The 14,887-nt window shown below is 47.7% G+C and overlaps 1 protein-coding gene across 2 annotated transcripts in view; it reads left to right on the forward strand.

Moving 5' to 3' along the window:
* The first annotated feature begins 1,732 nt into the window (after positions 1-1,732).
* Tram2 (translocation associated membrane protein 2) overlaps positions 1,733-14,887 on the forward strand; it is a 79,726-nt gene continuing 66,571 nt past the window's right edge. Inside the window, exon 1 of one of the 2 annotated variants that reach the window (XM_020184771.2) lies at positions 1,733-1,948. In XM_020184771.2, the coding sequence (XP_020040360.1) occupies positions 1,829-1,948 (120 nt within the window). In that variant the 5' untranslated portion in view covers positions 1,733-1,828. Of the gene's footprint in view, positions 1,949-2,006; positions 3,598-14,887 lie in introns of those variants that run through there. The other variant, XM_074081958.1, reaches the window with a different exon arrangement.

The following is a 14,887-nucleotide window of genomic DNA, read 5'->3' on the forward strand; positions in this document are numbered from 1 at the left end:
ACAACTACAACAGCTGAAGTAAGCACTGGGTACTTCCTCTGCAGGTTTCAAAGTGATGCTGTCAAGCCGTGTCTCAGAACCCTAGGTCTAATAGTTCAATTACTTCCAAGGGTAGAGCTGGCTGCAAGCAATATGAGCACTAAGGCATCCATAAAAATATGGAGGTTTTATTACCTACTTTCCAGGACTTTCAGCCTAAGGTCTTAAGGGTAAGATATTACAACATCCCGCCTTACACAGGGAATTTCTTGTATGATATCTCCAATAGCCACGGGGAAACATGGTGGAACTATTAGGCAGAACCATTTGGAACACTGGTATCCCACAGTTTTGACCCATAAAGAAACCAGTTTCTTAGGGCTCAACCTAATTGATGTGCTGCAGGCTAAAAATGTGAGCATGCCTTCAGATAGAAAATCAAGGTGCTCCAGAGCTCCTGGTCTTTTGGCTGCTCACGAGGCTAAGTGCCAACTTCAAGAAAAGTTAGATTTCAAGTTAAATGAGATTTTGTACGATATATGCATTACTGTACTTTTTCATTTCCTTGAGTGTCAGACAGGGGAATTAAAGACCCAACACTGCTAAGATCTGAATTGTGCAAACGTAGTAAGTAAAATTTCTCTAGGAGCTCCATCCAGTCTCAGTCACATTTCAGACACTATGCCATTTTAAGAAATCATATTTACTCAGAAGTGAAATAACTGTGGACCTAATAAAGAAAGAAATAGAAATTCAACAGTTCTTTGTTCATTTTGCATTTCCGTACATTTAGAAAGTGATTAGTTGCTCCTTCATGACTGGTAGGATTAAATCCAATATTTGCCCATATAAATTAGTTTATTTAAAAAGAACTTTTGTCTTTCCTGGAATACTTTTAAAGCGTAATATGAAATAAAAACTTTCAATGAGCCTCCTTTCTTTCTTCGTGTTTATTCTTCCACTCCTTCAGATCAATTAATATTGAAGGCAGACTTTGAGCGACATGTGTATAAAAGTCATCTTAACTGAGGTCTCAAAAATTAGGGGTCAACTAGAACTCATCTTGCACTCACTCCCCGCCCGGGAGAGGAAGCTCCACTCGGGCAGGGCCTTTTGTTTGCTGCGGGTTCTCGGCAGCTGGACGGAGCCCAGCCCACCGCAGGCTGTGGAACACGGGATGCGCGGTCCATCATTCATTCGCCGTGCGCGCGGGGCGCAGCGGAAAGCGAGGGCGCCGGCCAGAGGCTTCCCCGCTCCTCCGCACGCGTGCTCCTCCCAGCTTCCCGCCCGCAGCCCCGCGGCCACCCGCAGCCTCCCGGCCAGTCCCTTCCCTTCCCTTCCCTTCCCTTCCCTTCCCGCGGAGGAAGGAGCGGGGCGAGGACAGCGAACCCGGGCCCACTTCCTGTCCGAGGCCCGGGCGCCGCCTCCTCCCCGGCCCGCTCGCGGCGCGTGCGGCGGCGGGTCCCGCGCCCTGGGGCATGCGGCCCGCGCGGGGTAGTGCTAAGCCGGGCCGCGGCCGCCGCCCTCGACCTCCCGCACGGCGGCCCCGGCGGCGGCAGGGTTAAAAGCGCGCAGGGGGCGGGGCCGGGCGAGCCCTGCGCGCCGAGCGCGCGCCGCGGCCGGGGAGGGGGCGGCGGCCGGGGAGGGGGCGGTTCCGGGCGGGGGCGGGGCGGGGGCGGGGGCGGGCGGAGGAAGGGGGCGGGGCCCAGAAGTTGTTCCGCGCTGGGCGGGCGGGCCGCGGGGCGAGCGGGCGGCGGGCCGGCGGGCGGACCGGGCCGGGGCTGGAGAAGTTTGCGCTGCGGCTGGGGAGCGAGGGTGCGGGCCCCGCCGGCCGTGCGCGCCCGCTGCCATGGCTTTCCGCAGGAGGACGAAAAGTTACCCGCTCTTCAGCCAGGAGTTCGTCATCCACAACCATGCGGACATCGGCTTCTGCCTGGTGCTCTGCGTCCTCATCGGGCTTATGTTCGAGGTGAGAGAGCGTGGGGAAGGGGCGCCGGAGGGGCAGGCGTGCGCCCCTCTCCCGTGTGTCCTGCAGGCCCCTGGGTCCTCCTCTGAGCCGGGGTGCCTGGCTGCCTTGTACGTTATCTGCACCCCGGCTTTGTGCACGGTACCTCCCTGGCCTGTACCCAGGTCAGCCCAGACAGCACCCCCAGCTCCGGGTCGTGCCGGCCGCGCCGTGCTCTGCCGCCCCCTTGGGTACCCACCCTATCTTGCGGCTCCCCTCTGTAACCCTGAAACCCAAACCTGGCCTAGAACCAGCCACAGCGCTGCCACCCTGGCCCGACGCGTGGGGTTTCCTTTCCAATGTCCGGGAGCCAAGCTGGGAGACTCCCAGACCCGCAGTCATTGCACAACCACCTTCCTCCCAAGTGGGGGCCTCCAACTTTTCTGGGCTCTTCCAGTGGGAGGAACCCTGATCCTTTTCCACCTCTCTCCTAATTTTCAGGGTGTTCTGCATCCTCCCCTCAGGTGTCCATCCCAGTGGTGGCTTTCTGCTGTCCTTTTAAAAAAAATTTTTGGTTTTAATTAACTACATCGTAAAAGGTAGTTTTTGAGCTAGCCTTTGTCACTCTATGGGCTGTCCCTTTAGAGCCATGTGTGATGGCTTTACAGGGGTAGAGACAGGAATACCCTCTACTTTTAGGGGAAAGCTTGTAGCTGCGGGGGTGGCAAGGCTCAGAGGTTGGGATCCTACACACTGGTGTAGGCCTCAGAACAGAGAGTTTAAGTAAGCCAGCAAGGGGTCAGAATGTAAGGGGCTGATGGGAAGCACACCCTACTCTTACAGAGTGAGAGAATTGCGATGTTCAAAAGTGGGAAAAACTGGAGGAAACTGGGTATGGGTTTGCTGCGGCATATCTCGTCTCAGAGTGAGATATGTAAGTGGCACTCCCCTGGCTCCCACCGTGGTCTCTGATTCCTCTGAGAAGGCTCCTTGTCCTCCCTCTGGATAGGGTTGCTTATCTGCATTCTGGGGGATGTGTTAGGTAGCTGTAACCATTTAAAAGCTGCCATGGAGATGGAGCATTTGTAGAGTGGTTGTTTTCTCTTTCCAGGTCCCCCTGTCTCTTCTGGGTTCCTTGTCTCCTTTCTGTGCATGACAAGGGTCCTACCTGGCTGGTAGAGCTGTCTTCAAGCTGGAGACATTTTTATGGTGGCCAGGTCAGGTTTGGATGCGTGCATCTGTAGGAAATAAGCCTGACTGGGATTGGGATCTCTGCGTGCTTTTGGTAGTACTTCAGTTCACTCCCTCTCCTTCTGGCTCCCACGGTTCTCCCTTGGTGTATTGGATAGGGCTGTGTCCCACTCCCTGCTCTGATACTAGTCTGATTGAAAACCAAGTGCAGCCTCAGTTTTCCCATCACTGAAGAAGTTGGGAAAAGCTGTCTTCCTTCCTGGGTGATTGTAAGGTTTAACTGAGATTATGTTAGCAACGAAAGCTGTAGTGTTTCCCACCAATATGAGAAGCAATTTCTTGCTCCTAGAACCCTGTTATTATTAATCATCATAATAGCTTAATGAAAAAGCAGAGGATTTGTTTTGCCCAACCAATATCCTCCTGTCTCTTTGCAGTCCCTCCATTCTAAGAGACCTTCCAGTACCATGTCCCCAGTCTTGGTGAGTATGGCTGGAAAGACACGTGTCAACCATAAGCCTCATAGCCACACGCCTTGCAGCCTGCCAAGTTTTTTGGTTTTTTTGTTTTTTTTAACATAGCCAGTGGCACTCTGCTGTATTTCTAGCATTTGTTAAGGTTTCCGACTGTACCTTAACAAAAAAAAGCTGCCTAGCTTTTGAGCTTTGTACCTTCTTCCTTCTTTCTCTAGTTTTGTGGAAAGTCCTATGTATTAAACCCGCCAATTTGTGCAAGTTGAAAGGTGCTGAGAACTCTTCTTAGTACCTGATGAAGAGAAAGGGTTAAGGTGAGAAAACAAAGCTACTCTCTCTCCCCCTTAGGAATGGGTAGGGAATGTGGCAAGGGCCTGGTTGAAATGTCAGCAGGCCCCCTCTTTCCACCATCCCCACCTCTCTTCCTGTAGCACCTTAGCCCTACAAGGTGTCTCCTCAGAGGTGCCTTGCAGGATCATCAGTCTGTGCTGGTCTGGGAGGAAGAGGACCTTGCCTTGAATCTTCAGTAGAGAGGTCTCCTGTTTGGTGCAGGGCACATAGTAAGTCCTCACTGTCTGTTCTCATGTATGGACTCTGTTCAGAGACAGTTTTAATTGAGGGGCAGGGTAGTAGGCATAGAACTCTGCTTGCAACTTGGAGTAAAATGGGAGAATGTGGGGGATAGAATGGGGGGAGAGATGGGGGGAGAGGTGCCTAAAATCTAGCAATGGCCAGACTAGATATTACATAGGGTGCTCTCCTAGGGGTGTGTGTGTGTGTGTGTGTGTGTGTGTGTAGTGAAGCATACAGTGGAGAGGTCAGTCCAGGACTTGGCACAGGTTTTCCTAGAAGTGAGGACAGAAGGAGGTGTAAGGGGAATGGGGAGAAAGAGGGAGAGTCCATCAGGCTCCTGAGTTTCTGTCTTGGGCTAGGCTAAGATTCCTTCATTCAGAAGCTGAGCCAGGAAAACCCAGTTATAATTCTTCCCACAGAGAGAGACTTTCTTTACTCTTCCTCTGTCTGGGGTCCCCTACCCAGCCTCTGCCAAGGAGCTGTGTCCCATGCCCCTACAGAGGTAGCCACAGCCCTCCAGAGCCATCTCAGCCTTGCCAGTGACCTCTGCAGCCTACAGGGGGCTTTGATTTCACTCTCAGAGACCCTTGGGCTTTGGCTCTCTGTCTTTAGGGAGATGTTGACTCCAAATTCCTTCCCTTGGGATCACTTCCTTTTGGGAACACACATGAAAGGCTGTTTGGCCCCCACCCTGCAACACCACAACACACAGACACACTTTTGGTTTAGTTTTGGGTCATCTGATTTGTAAGGCTGGGGGCAGATTTTTCCCTCTGAGCTAGGTTTTCTCCTCGTCCTAGGGGCTGATTGGAATAGAGTTGTACTGTGCAGCCACAGCACTTGGCTAAAAAATGTCAGGAATGTGGAACTTTATTTTCCCCCTCCTTCCTTTCCAGCTTCTCTTTCTTAACTCTGCTTTTGGGAGAGGTAGTGCAAGGAAGAGTTTTCTACTCAACAGTTTGGTCCTTTCTTAGGTGGAGTTTGGCCTGACTGACGGTCCTTCAGGGTGCGGGCGGCCAGTTGGGGTGTGACAGACTTGAAAGTAGCCTTCCTCTCCCCTTTCCCTTCGCCTTCTAGTGTCCTGTGCCACGTTTCCAACTGAAACAGGCAGGAGAAGAGGAAAACTCTTTCATTAGGGAATGGAAAATGAGGAAAAGGGGAGGGGGGGGCCTAGAAGAAAGAGGAAGCAATTTATATACTACCTTTAAAGTGTCATTTTGAGACAGAATTTTCTTTTTCGTCTCTGCAGCTGCAAAGAAATGTTGCTGAAACTCTGAACCTGTCATTTTTAGGTTTGGCTTCTGAGGGTTTAGGACCCAGGGGAGGTTTGCTGGTTCTTGCTTTTTAATTGTTTTGGAAACAGGTGTGGCAGATCTGTCCTCTCTCCAGGAACTACCGTCTTCCCTGTTCGTGACACCATGACTGACTTGTCAGGATGAAATGTTTGCTGCATATACAATGGTCACCCATTGCATGCATCACAGCCATTAGTGCACAGGGTCACTAATGTGTACTTGTTCACATCCTTCAGGACATTCCTTGAGGTATCATAACATGCTGGTCCCATGTGTGAATGTTAGTATCACAAAGTGATTCTGCATCAGCCATACACAGTGGTTGATTTCTGTAATCCCAGCTACTGGGGAGGCAGAGGTGGGGGTGGAGGGGGGCCTTGGTTGGAGGCCTGCTTAGAAGAGGAAGTTAGTGAGACCCCATCTCAACAAATAAGCTTGGCCTGGTGCTTCACACTTGTGATCCCAGCTGTGCCAGAGGCCATAGGGGGGAGGCTGGCCCCATGGCAAAGAAAGAGAGACCGTATTTGAAAAGTTAACTAAAGCAAAACAGGACTGGGGGCATGGCTCAAGTGATAGAGCAACTGCCTATTAATCATGAGGCCCTAGTTTATCAGAGGAAACCAGGAGTGGGACTTGTTCTCCTGGGTGCTCTTGTTTGGTGGTTGAGTTTATGCACGCAGAGCTCAGTGATTTGAGCAACAGAGCATAAATTTGGAGCCTCCAGGTGTACCCCTGTCCTATGGGATGTAAGGACATATTGGTTATTCCATTTTCTTCCTTTGGCAAAACATGTGATAACCAGAAAGATGGCTAATTGCTAGTGAGTTTTTTTTTTTACCTCAACTGCAGGATGAAGACTAATATGTGTAAAAATACCCAGCACTGTGCCTGGTACACTGGCACTTCATCGATCTCAACAGCCACACTGATGACTGTTACTGTTTTCACTGTTAGGCCAGTAAGCCTCAGATGGTTCATGGGACACCCTGGATGCATTGCATTTTAGAGATGATGTGTTTTGAGGTGGAGACCATCCCCTCGAGTTCTCCAGCACTAGCTGTCTGCTCATCAAATGGGTCTCTTGGTGGCTCTGTTCCAGTTCCTCTTTTCCCCAGGGATCTCTGTGGTGCGGCTGCTCTCTGCAAAGTAGCAGTTTTCTCTCTAACATCCGTCTTATTAGAACAGGGGCAGTAAGTACCGGCAGGGTCTTGGTGTTGCCCCTGTCAGCTTTGTGGAGAAGACTGTCCTGTCTGCTTTTCTTTCTGGCTCTGTTGTCTGAGCCCTCAGTGGCTCATTTCTCAGAGGCAGTATCTAGACTGGTCACAACAGAGCTCCTTAGTCCTGACTGTTTGTAGAATAACATGTGTTGCTATGGTGAAAGCTTCACTCTGGCAGGCACGAACTTCTTTTTGATCTGCTTCTTCATGGGCAGAGGCCCCAGAAATCACTCTGTGGCATAGCTGATGTACCTCCCATTCCCACCCTGATAACTGACGAGGCCAGAGGTTTGATAAGAGCGGATTAGAGTTCCCAAATGACAGAAGTGCCTTCTAACCAGCGAGAGCACTATTAGCAGGCTTTGGTGGGAAAGTTTACTGATAGTATCTCTTAACCTTTTTGTCCAGCACTACTGTGTATCTGGTGTCCACTGCTACCTAATGGTTAAATAAAGGAGGAGGAAAAAAAAAAAGCAGTAAAACTACTAACATGGTTCCTAAATAGCTCTTCTTATTTCATGAGCAGAGCTTTATCTTTTTACACACTCTGTTCCTTTGCCTTGATTTACCTCTACTGTCTCAAGTATCATGCATTGGAGGACAACCGAACTGATCTTATTCACAGTTGGTTTATGTTGCAAATTAACTGTGTGGTTTAAGGGGCTTTGCAAGGGATTTTTCTGTATGGTGTAGGTTCACATAGCTCTCCTTGCTGAAAGCACAGGAGATGGGGCCAGTGGAAGGGTCTGAGGTCTTTGGGCCTTCTGGTGTGTTTGAGGGAACTCAGGGTTGGAAGAAGGTCTGCTCTGTGTCTCTCCATCAGAGCCACGTTGCCTCTTGATGTCTCCCTCATTTGTCTGGAGGAGTTGGCAGCATTTTACATCTGTGAAATGCTTTACTGGCCTCAGCCTGTAATTGGGATGGTTTATGGGGGTTGTCATACCCATCCAGAGCCTGGCTTCTAGAGGAAAGACTTGGCCAAGAACCATCCACTCCACGTTAGAGCTGAAGCCAAAACAAAAATTCAGCAGTGTTTGGCTCACATTTAGAGCTCAGCCCTGATGCTTCCACAAATGGGGCGTCGATGGAATGTAGCCACAGGCGGCTTTATTTTTCTTTGTCTGAGTGGAATCTGTTTATTACCTGGAAGTAATGTCTGTGGGTTGTTGTTCCACACTGAGGCTTTTCTGCCTAGAATAATCACTGAAATTTGCTTCTCCCTGAAAAAGACTCCCGAGAGTGACCCAAATATGTGTGTCTTTCACATGTGGACATGGGTGAATGGGCAGAAGCTTTAGCTACCGTTGAAAAAACTGTCTGCTGTTACCCAATGTCTGTGTAAGATAAGAGGCTTCTGGTAGTTACATGTTCACTACCCTTACTCAGTTATTGTTGTGGCCACAGCTCAGTGGCACATCTTTTCCATTTTACATATTTAAGACCATAGAGGCAAACCTGTGAAGTCATTTACTGGGCTTAAAGAAGAGGAAAAGTAAGTCCCCCTTCAGAGGTGGGACAGTACAGTGAGTTTTTGACAAAATTGAGGTCACATCTGATCCATTTCTGGTGCGCTTTCTGTACCTCTTCCCTGAATTCTAGACTCTCCTTGAATGGCAGTCTATATGTAGATGCCTTGAAATTGATAAGTCTGTCTTCAGAGCTGGACACTCGTTTATTTGGCCACTGTTTATTGACTGCCTGAGTACCTGCTTTGTGCCTGTGCTGAGCTCTGGGAATAAAGAGACGGATAAGGTGGGGTCCTTGTTCTTATAGAGGTCACTGTGTGGCTGATACACTATTTGTGGGTAGGAGTTAGCTCCTAAGCTTGATGTGAGTAAGTAGCAGGTGCAACCTCAGACTGTTGGTTCTCAACCCCAAGCCATTGCTTTTGGTGAAAGAGGTGGTTTATTAAATTGAGACCTAAAACCCTGTCAGGATTCAGAGGGGAAGGGTGGTAAGTCCTGGAGATCTGGTGAGGCACAGCTCGCTCTTACACATACATTACTCCCTCCAGGCAACTCATTGAGGCTCATATCACAAAAATTCCATAGTCTTGAGGGCTTCAGCCACCAATAGTTATTTCTCACAGTTCTGAAGTCTGGGTAAGTCCAAGACCAGGCCCTGGCAGATTCAGTGTCTGGGGAGCATCTACTTCCTGGCTCATAGTGGCCATTTTTTTCTTTGCATCTTCATGAAACAGAGAGACAGGAAGGAGGGAGAGAAGGGATTCAACCCCGTACTACCACCACCCCTCACAGTTCTGGGGCTTGAATTTAGGACCTCACCACTTGACTCACTCCCCTAGTACTTTAGGTTTTTGGGGTTTTGTTTTATTTTGTTTTGTTTTCATATAGGGTCATGAACAGAGCCCAGGCTGTCCTTTAACTGTGATCCTCCTGCCTCTGCCTCCTAAATAGCTGGGATTACAGTTGTGATATATCACACCCGTTCTCCAGGGTCTCTTTTATAAGAGCTTGTATCCTATTCATGATGGCACCACCTGTATGACTAGTCACTTCCCAAAAGCCACACCTCCTAATGTTTTCACATTGAAGATAGAATTTCAACCTAGGAACACAAAGGTTCCTTCCATAACAGTGTGTATGTGTGTGCACCCATGTGCCAGTGCTGCTTCTGGTACTGGGAAGCCTTTAGTGATTGAAACCCTGACAGAGGTTAGGAGAGTTTGCCGTATGGTTTCTTAAGATGTTGAACATCAAACCCTCACATGATCTCAGTGTTCCTTTTGGGTTGGTGGTCATGAAATGACCGTACCTGGGGTGGGAACAGCATAATCCACTGAACTTCCACTGCCTGGTCTTTGAACTAGGGACAGGACTTCTTGACGAAGCTTCTGAATTTGGTTTAATCAGTTTGTCTGTCTTCTTTATTATAAAGGTTTAGATACTCCCTGATAGGCAATATTTTTTTCCTTTTTACAGAGAATTTTTAAGAGTTTGTGGAGTGGCCCACCACTATCGTGAAGACTTGTGTGGCTATTAGGGAGGGAGAAGGATGTATCTGCCACAGGGCAGTGGTAGATAGAGATGGAATTTACACAATTGTGCCCCTCCTCCATCAGCTGACCTCTACTTGTGTGTGGACAAAGGCCCAGGACCATGTTGTTAGTCAGCCTGTGGTGGCGTCTGCCTGGGGAGTGCGGCTTGGGTTTGGAGATGCCAGGAACATCTGAAGGTTAAGAGCAGTCTGGGGTCTCCTGACCTGGAGGCTCAATACTTGGATAAACAGGCCTCCTTTCCAGCAGTTCCTGGAGTCCTGCAGGAAACTGCAGGGCCTGTTCCACAATGTCCAGTTTCCGGCTGAGCAGAATTCCTCAGAACTTGGACCAGAATGGAACTTTTAGACCCTACACTTTTGCAGTTGAGAGTATGTTTTTAGTTTTCAGTCTGACTTTGTACTGGATCAACTGTTGATCTCAGTGGGCAAGGAATGACTTTTTTGTAGGGATTTTGTGACTGCTTTTTGGAAGAGGGATGTTGAAGTAGAAAAGAGTGAGTGATGGATGATTTTTTTTTTTTTAAGTAGCAGTTTTGTCTTTGGTTTGGGCGTGAAGGCTGTGCTGTAGCCTTCATGTACATGTGCTCCTGTCCTAGAGTTCTCTGGTTGTGAGTTGTGGCTAGCGCCCTGGTGAGGGCCTGCAGCAAGGAGGAGTATGTGTGCTGTGGTTGAATATCCCTAATCCCAAACCCCAAATGCTCTAAAATCTGAAACTTTTTGAACACCAACGTGACTCCACAAATGGAAATTTTCTGTCTCACGAAATTACATAAAATGGTTATTTATAAAATTATCTTCAGGCATGGTATATAAAGTATATATGAACTATAAATGAATTTCAGGTTTGGACTTGGTCTCATATCCATGATATGTCATTTTGTATATACAGAGATTCCAAAGTCTGAAAGAATCCAACACCCAGGACACTTTTCAACCTGTATACTCATACAGATTTTTAGAAAGATAAACATCCAGAGTAACTGATGTTAAAGTTTCAAACCTAGATCTGTGATAGTATGGAGAATTTGACTATCCAGGATGATCCATCCCCAGAAATTTCTGGGGAGCAACATTTTTTATAGCCCTGAAACAAAATGGAAGGTTGGTTTGCTTTGTAGTCACATTTATCATTCCAAGAAATGGGAAAGAGGTATTTTTGTCACAACCACTTGGTCTTTAAAAAAATTTTTTTTTTTAAATTCAGCAATATGCCTACTTTGTGCAAGGCCCTGAAATCTGAAAAGAGAGGCAACTGATAGATTTGTTGACACAGCTTGCTGTACTGTGGTCATTGTTGGAGCTTGAGAAAGAAGAGGATGAAATGCCTATTGGTCACTTTTCTCTTGAGTTTCTTGGTCATGATTACTCCAGGCATGAAAGTTATGGCCTTGCGAGATTGTCACTGACTGTTTACTACTCCCTTAGCCTTCAGTTGTAGGGTAGCCACATGTAACTTGACCAAAGTTGCCAGCCTCTTTGTCCTACCCTTCTGTTCTTGCTCATGTGACCTCGGGGAGGTGAGTTTGGACTGAGCTGGCTCTTGCCCTTCATTCTGCAAATGTTGATCAATGTTTTTGTGAGAGCCACCATTTTAGGTGTTGGAAACATCTCAGGGAACTTACCTTTCCACCTAGTAAGGGAGATAAATGAGAAATAAGTACAGTCACTTGAGGGTGAGTCCTTCAGTTGAGCAGCAATATTGGTCTTCATGTCTAGTGCTCAGTGGTGTCCAATTTGTTCTGGTCTTGCAGAGGGGAGCATGCCCTGGGAGCATGGAGAAGGGCTTCCTCACTCTGAATTGGGGTGGGAGGATGCTAAGTAAGGCTAGGGACAGAGGAGACATGAGGGTACTAGACAGTGGAAGCTGTGTGTCCTCATGAAAGCAGAGCAGTGAAGAGGGTGGAACCGGTGTGCAGCATGGGGAACTCAGCATGTGGATCACATAGTATTCTCTGGGGTGGGATAAAGGGGGAAGGAGGGCATGAGGGGTGGTGGGGTCAGATAATGGAGGGACTTGTAGGGTAGGTCATGCCCTAGAGTTGAGACTTTATCTTGGAGGTAATGGGAGCTTTGAAGAGTTTTGGGGAGGACAGTGATATGATGACATTACTGTAGAGACTGTGTGGAGAGTGGTTTGGAGGGTGAGATTGGAAACAGGGTGTCTGGTCGGGATACTGTGGCACTGATCCTTCTGAGAACATCCACCTGGAGACCTTTCTGTCTTGACCTCCAGGCAGTAAGTGAGTCCCAAAAAGCAGCTGGAATCCACACCTCAACACTGTCTGGTGTTTATTCTCAACTCTCATTCTCATATGTTTTATGTGACATTGGCAAGCAGCAAGACCCTTGTGTGGGTCATGCATGGGCAGCTTTTCGGTAGACCTCATTTTAACCCTGAGGATACGTTGATGCATGTCTTGCCATTGAATGTGAATATCATTCTGTTTTATTGTCTTGCTTTTGCATGGCTTTATGACTGACGTGTTCTTCATACTTACTGAACACCTATTTGTTTGCATGGAATGTAATTTCTGATTTTTGAAGGGGAGGACTTTAATGCGTTAGAACATCTTTTTCTTTCAACTTTTATTATTTTTAGCTAAATAAGGCATGAAGAGAGTTGCATGCAAATACTGTTTCCTTACCTAGGGAAGCTGGACTTGTTCCTGTGCTCACCAGAGGAGAGGGAGTGGTAGCATTCTTGTGAGATGGGGGTGGCAGGATAGAGGGGAAGAGCAGGGCAACAGAGGGATGTAGGCCTGTCCTGTTCATAGCATTCATTCAAAAAAAGGATTTAAGCATGGCTGTTTGCTGGGGTCATCTGCGTTTTGCACCTTGGGGCCCTGGGGGGGGGGTTCAATACATATATATATATATTTTTAATTCAGGGTCTTACTGTGTAGCACAGGCTGGCCTGGAAGTTGTGATTCTCCTGAGTGCTGGGATTACAGGCATGTGCCATCATTGATACATACTTTTTAAAAGTGTGCTTAATAATATGGTCTGTCTCATTCAGTCCATCCCTAAGCTTCCCTTCCTTCCTTCGTTCCTTCGTTCCTTCGTTCGTTCCTTCCTCCCTCCCTCCCTCCCTCCTCTCCTCCTCCTCCTTCTTCTCTTTCTCTCTCATTACTTTTTTACTGGGAGTTGACTAAGGGCCTTGAGCTTGCTAGGCAGGTTTGTGACTTAAGGTACCACTTGAGTCACAACCCCAACCCTGCCACTAAACATTTGCAGTGAGACTTTTTTCTCTCTGTCTTATTTCTGGCACTCTAGTTGAACATTTAGGGGTTTTCTTACCAAGGCCAGTTGGTGATACCCCTGATTTTATTAACTTTCTACCCTCAGGCAGGACTGCAGTTTGCATGGAGCCCTAGGAGTGTCAATACCAGTACCCATCATTCATCCTCTCTCACCTTGTCCCCTGTGTCTCTTCACTGAGTCTATCTGTGTCACCTTCTGAATTGCTCCCAAGGCTCCTCTCCCCACTAATGCTGTTTGACCTATACTCAAGAAACTCGACATCCCAGCCTTCCATTTCCTCTGGTCTTTCCTCCACACAGCTACCTTGGATTGTCCTCAAACACAGAGCTGAGCTCTCCCTGGGTACCCACATAAAGGTTTCCAAACAGTCTCTCCCTCAGGCTCTGCTCTGCCCTGACTGACATGGAAAAGCAGCCTTCCTGTGCTTTCTGACATCCCCTTGTCCCCTCCTCTTCCCTTTTTCTCTGCTCTTGTTCAAGCTCTTCCCCACCCCAGGCTTCTCCTCATCCCACCATTTGTTCTACTGACTCCTGCTCCTCCTTTAATGCATGCACATATACTAAAGAGCAGCCCCTGCTCAGGAGGCTTTGCCCTTCTTCCCTAGTAGAATTAATCCTTCTTTCACCTGCCTCTGCCTTCTGTTTATTCATCCAAATCAAGCATTTGCCAAGTGCTCTTCTTACAGTCAGGGATAAAGGATGAAAAGGTGAAGATTTTGCTGTCTTAGAACCAAGAGTCCTTGCTGTGCTCATGTGAACAAGGTACAGTGTGAACACGAGGAAGGGAACAACATCCACCCCCCTTCCAGGGCGAAGGACAGTTTACTTTAGAAAAAAGTTTGTCTGGGCCTTGAAGCCTGATGGGTGTTGACGAGGCAGATGTGTTGGGATTGGGTGTTCCAGATGGAGAGGGCGGGGAGTGTAGTGAGTGTGTCCACATTGTCAAAGTGTGTGCTGGCCGAGGGGAATAAAAAAGGAAATAGAGTCTGGACTGCACCTGAGGGTGCAGACCAGGGAGACCCTTGTTGAGAAGTTTCAATTTGGTCTTCAGCTTGGTTGATAGGAGCCGTGGAAGGTTTCTGAGCAAGGGAGTAACACAGTCAGTTTACAGGCAGTAGGGCGAGCATGACTCCTCGCACTTGCTGTGGGTCCCCTACCCTAAGGGAAGGAACTGTTTCACATTTCCTCAGGCCCCCCCCCCCCCCCCGCCCCCGCACCCCTGTGGTTTATGCATAGGTGGTGTGACTATGCCAGGGATGATTGTCTTTCTACAGCTGGTGGTCATTTAAGCTTTTGTTTCATACCATCTTCTCTGGGTTCCTAGGTAGCCTGTTAGAGATGCCTCTGAGCATGTTAGGAAAGCTGACTGCCTCAGCATGTACATACACACACAGAACCTGTTATCTTAGCTTTTAAAGCTGAGAAAAAAAGGCTTTTGGAATAGGTACCATTTGGTGATACATTGATATGACTCAAAAATAAAAAACATGTAAAAATGAATGCATTTAGAAATGTCCTGTCTATTCACCTGTTCTCATCCAATTTGATTAATTTTGTGTATATTATTGTTGTGTATATTATTATTTGTTTATATTCATGTAAATATAAGCAGTGAATATGTAAGGTATGGTGTACCTGTATTTATATGTATACATATTCTTCTCCCCTTTCTTGCACAAAATGAAGTGTTTTGTCTACACTGTTTTCAATAGCAAATATCTGTGGTATCTGCCCATGTCAGTACGAAGAAAATTTTCCTCATTCATGTGTAAGGTCAGTAGTCTTACATTGGGCAAGTTCGCCTTAATCCAGTTAGCAAGTACCCTTTTGATGGACACTTGGGATGTTTCCAGTTCTTTGCTCTCACGAACAATGCAGCAGTGAGTATCTTGGTACATATGTCATTTTGTACCTTGATAGGCATATCTTATAAGAC

Source organism: Castor canadensis, chromosome 8, assembly GCF_047511655.1.
Source record: "Castor canadensis chromosome 8, mCasCan1.hap1v2, whole genome shotgun sequence".
NCBI classification, from domain to species: domain Eukaryota; kingdom Metazoa; phylum Chordata; class Mammalia; order Rodentia; family Castoridae; genus Castor; species Castor canadensis.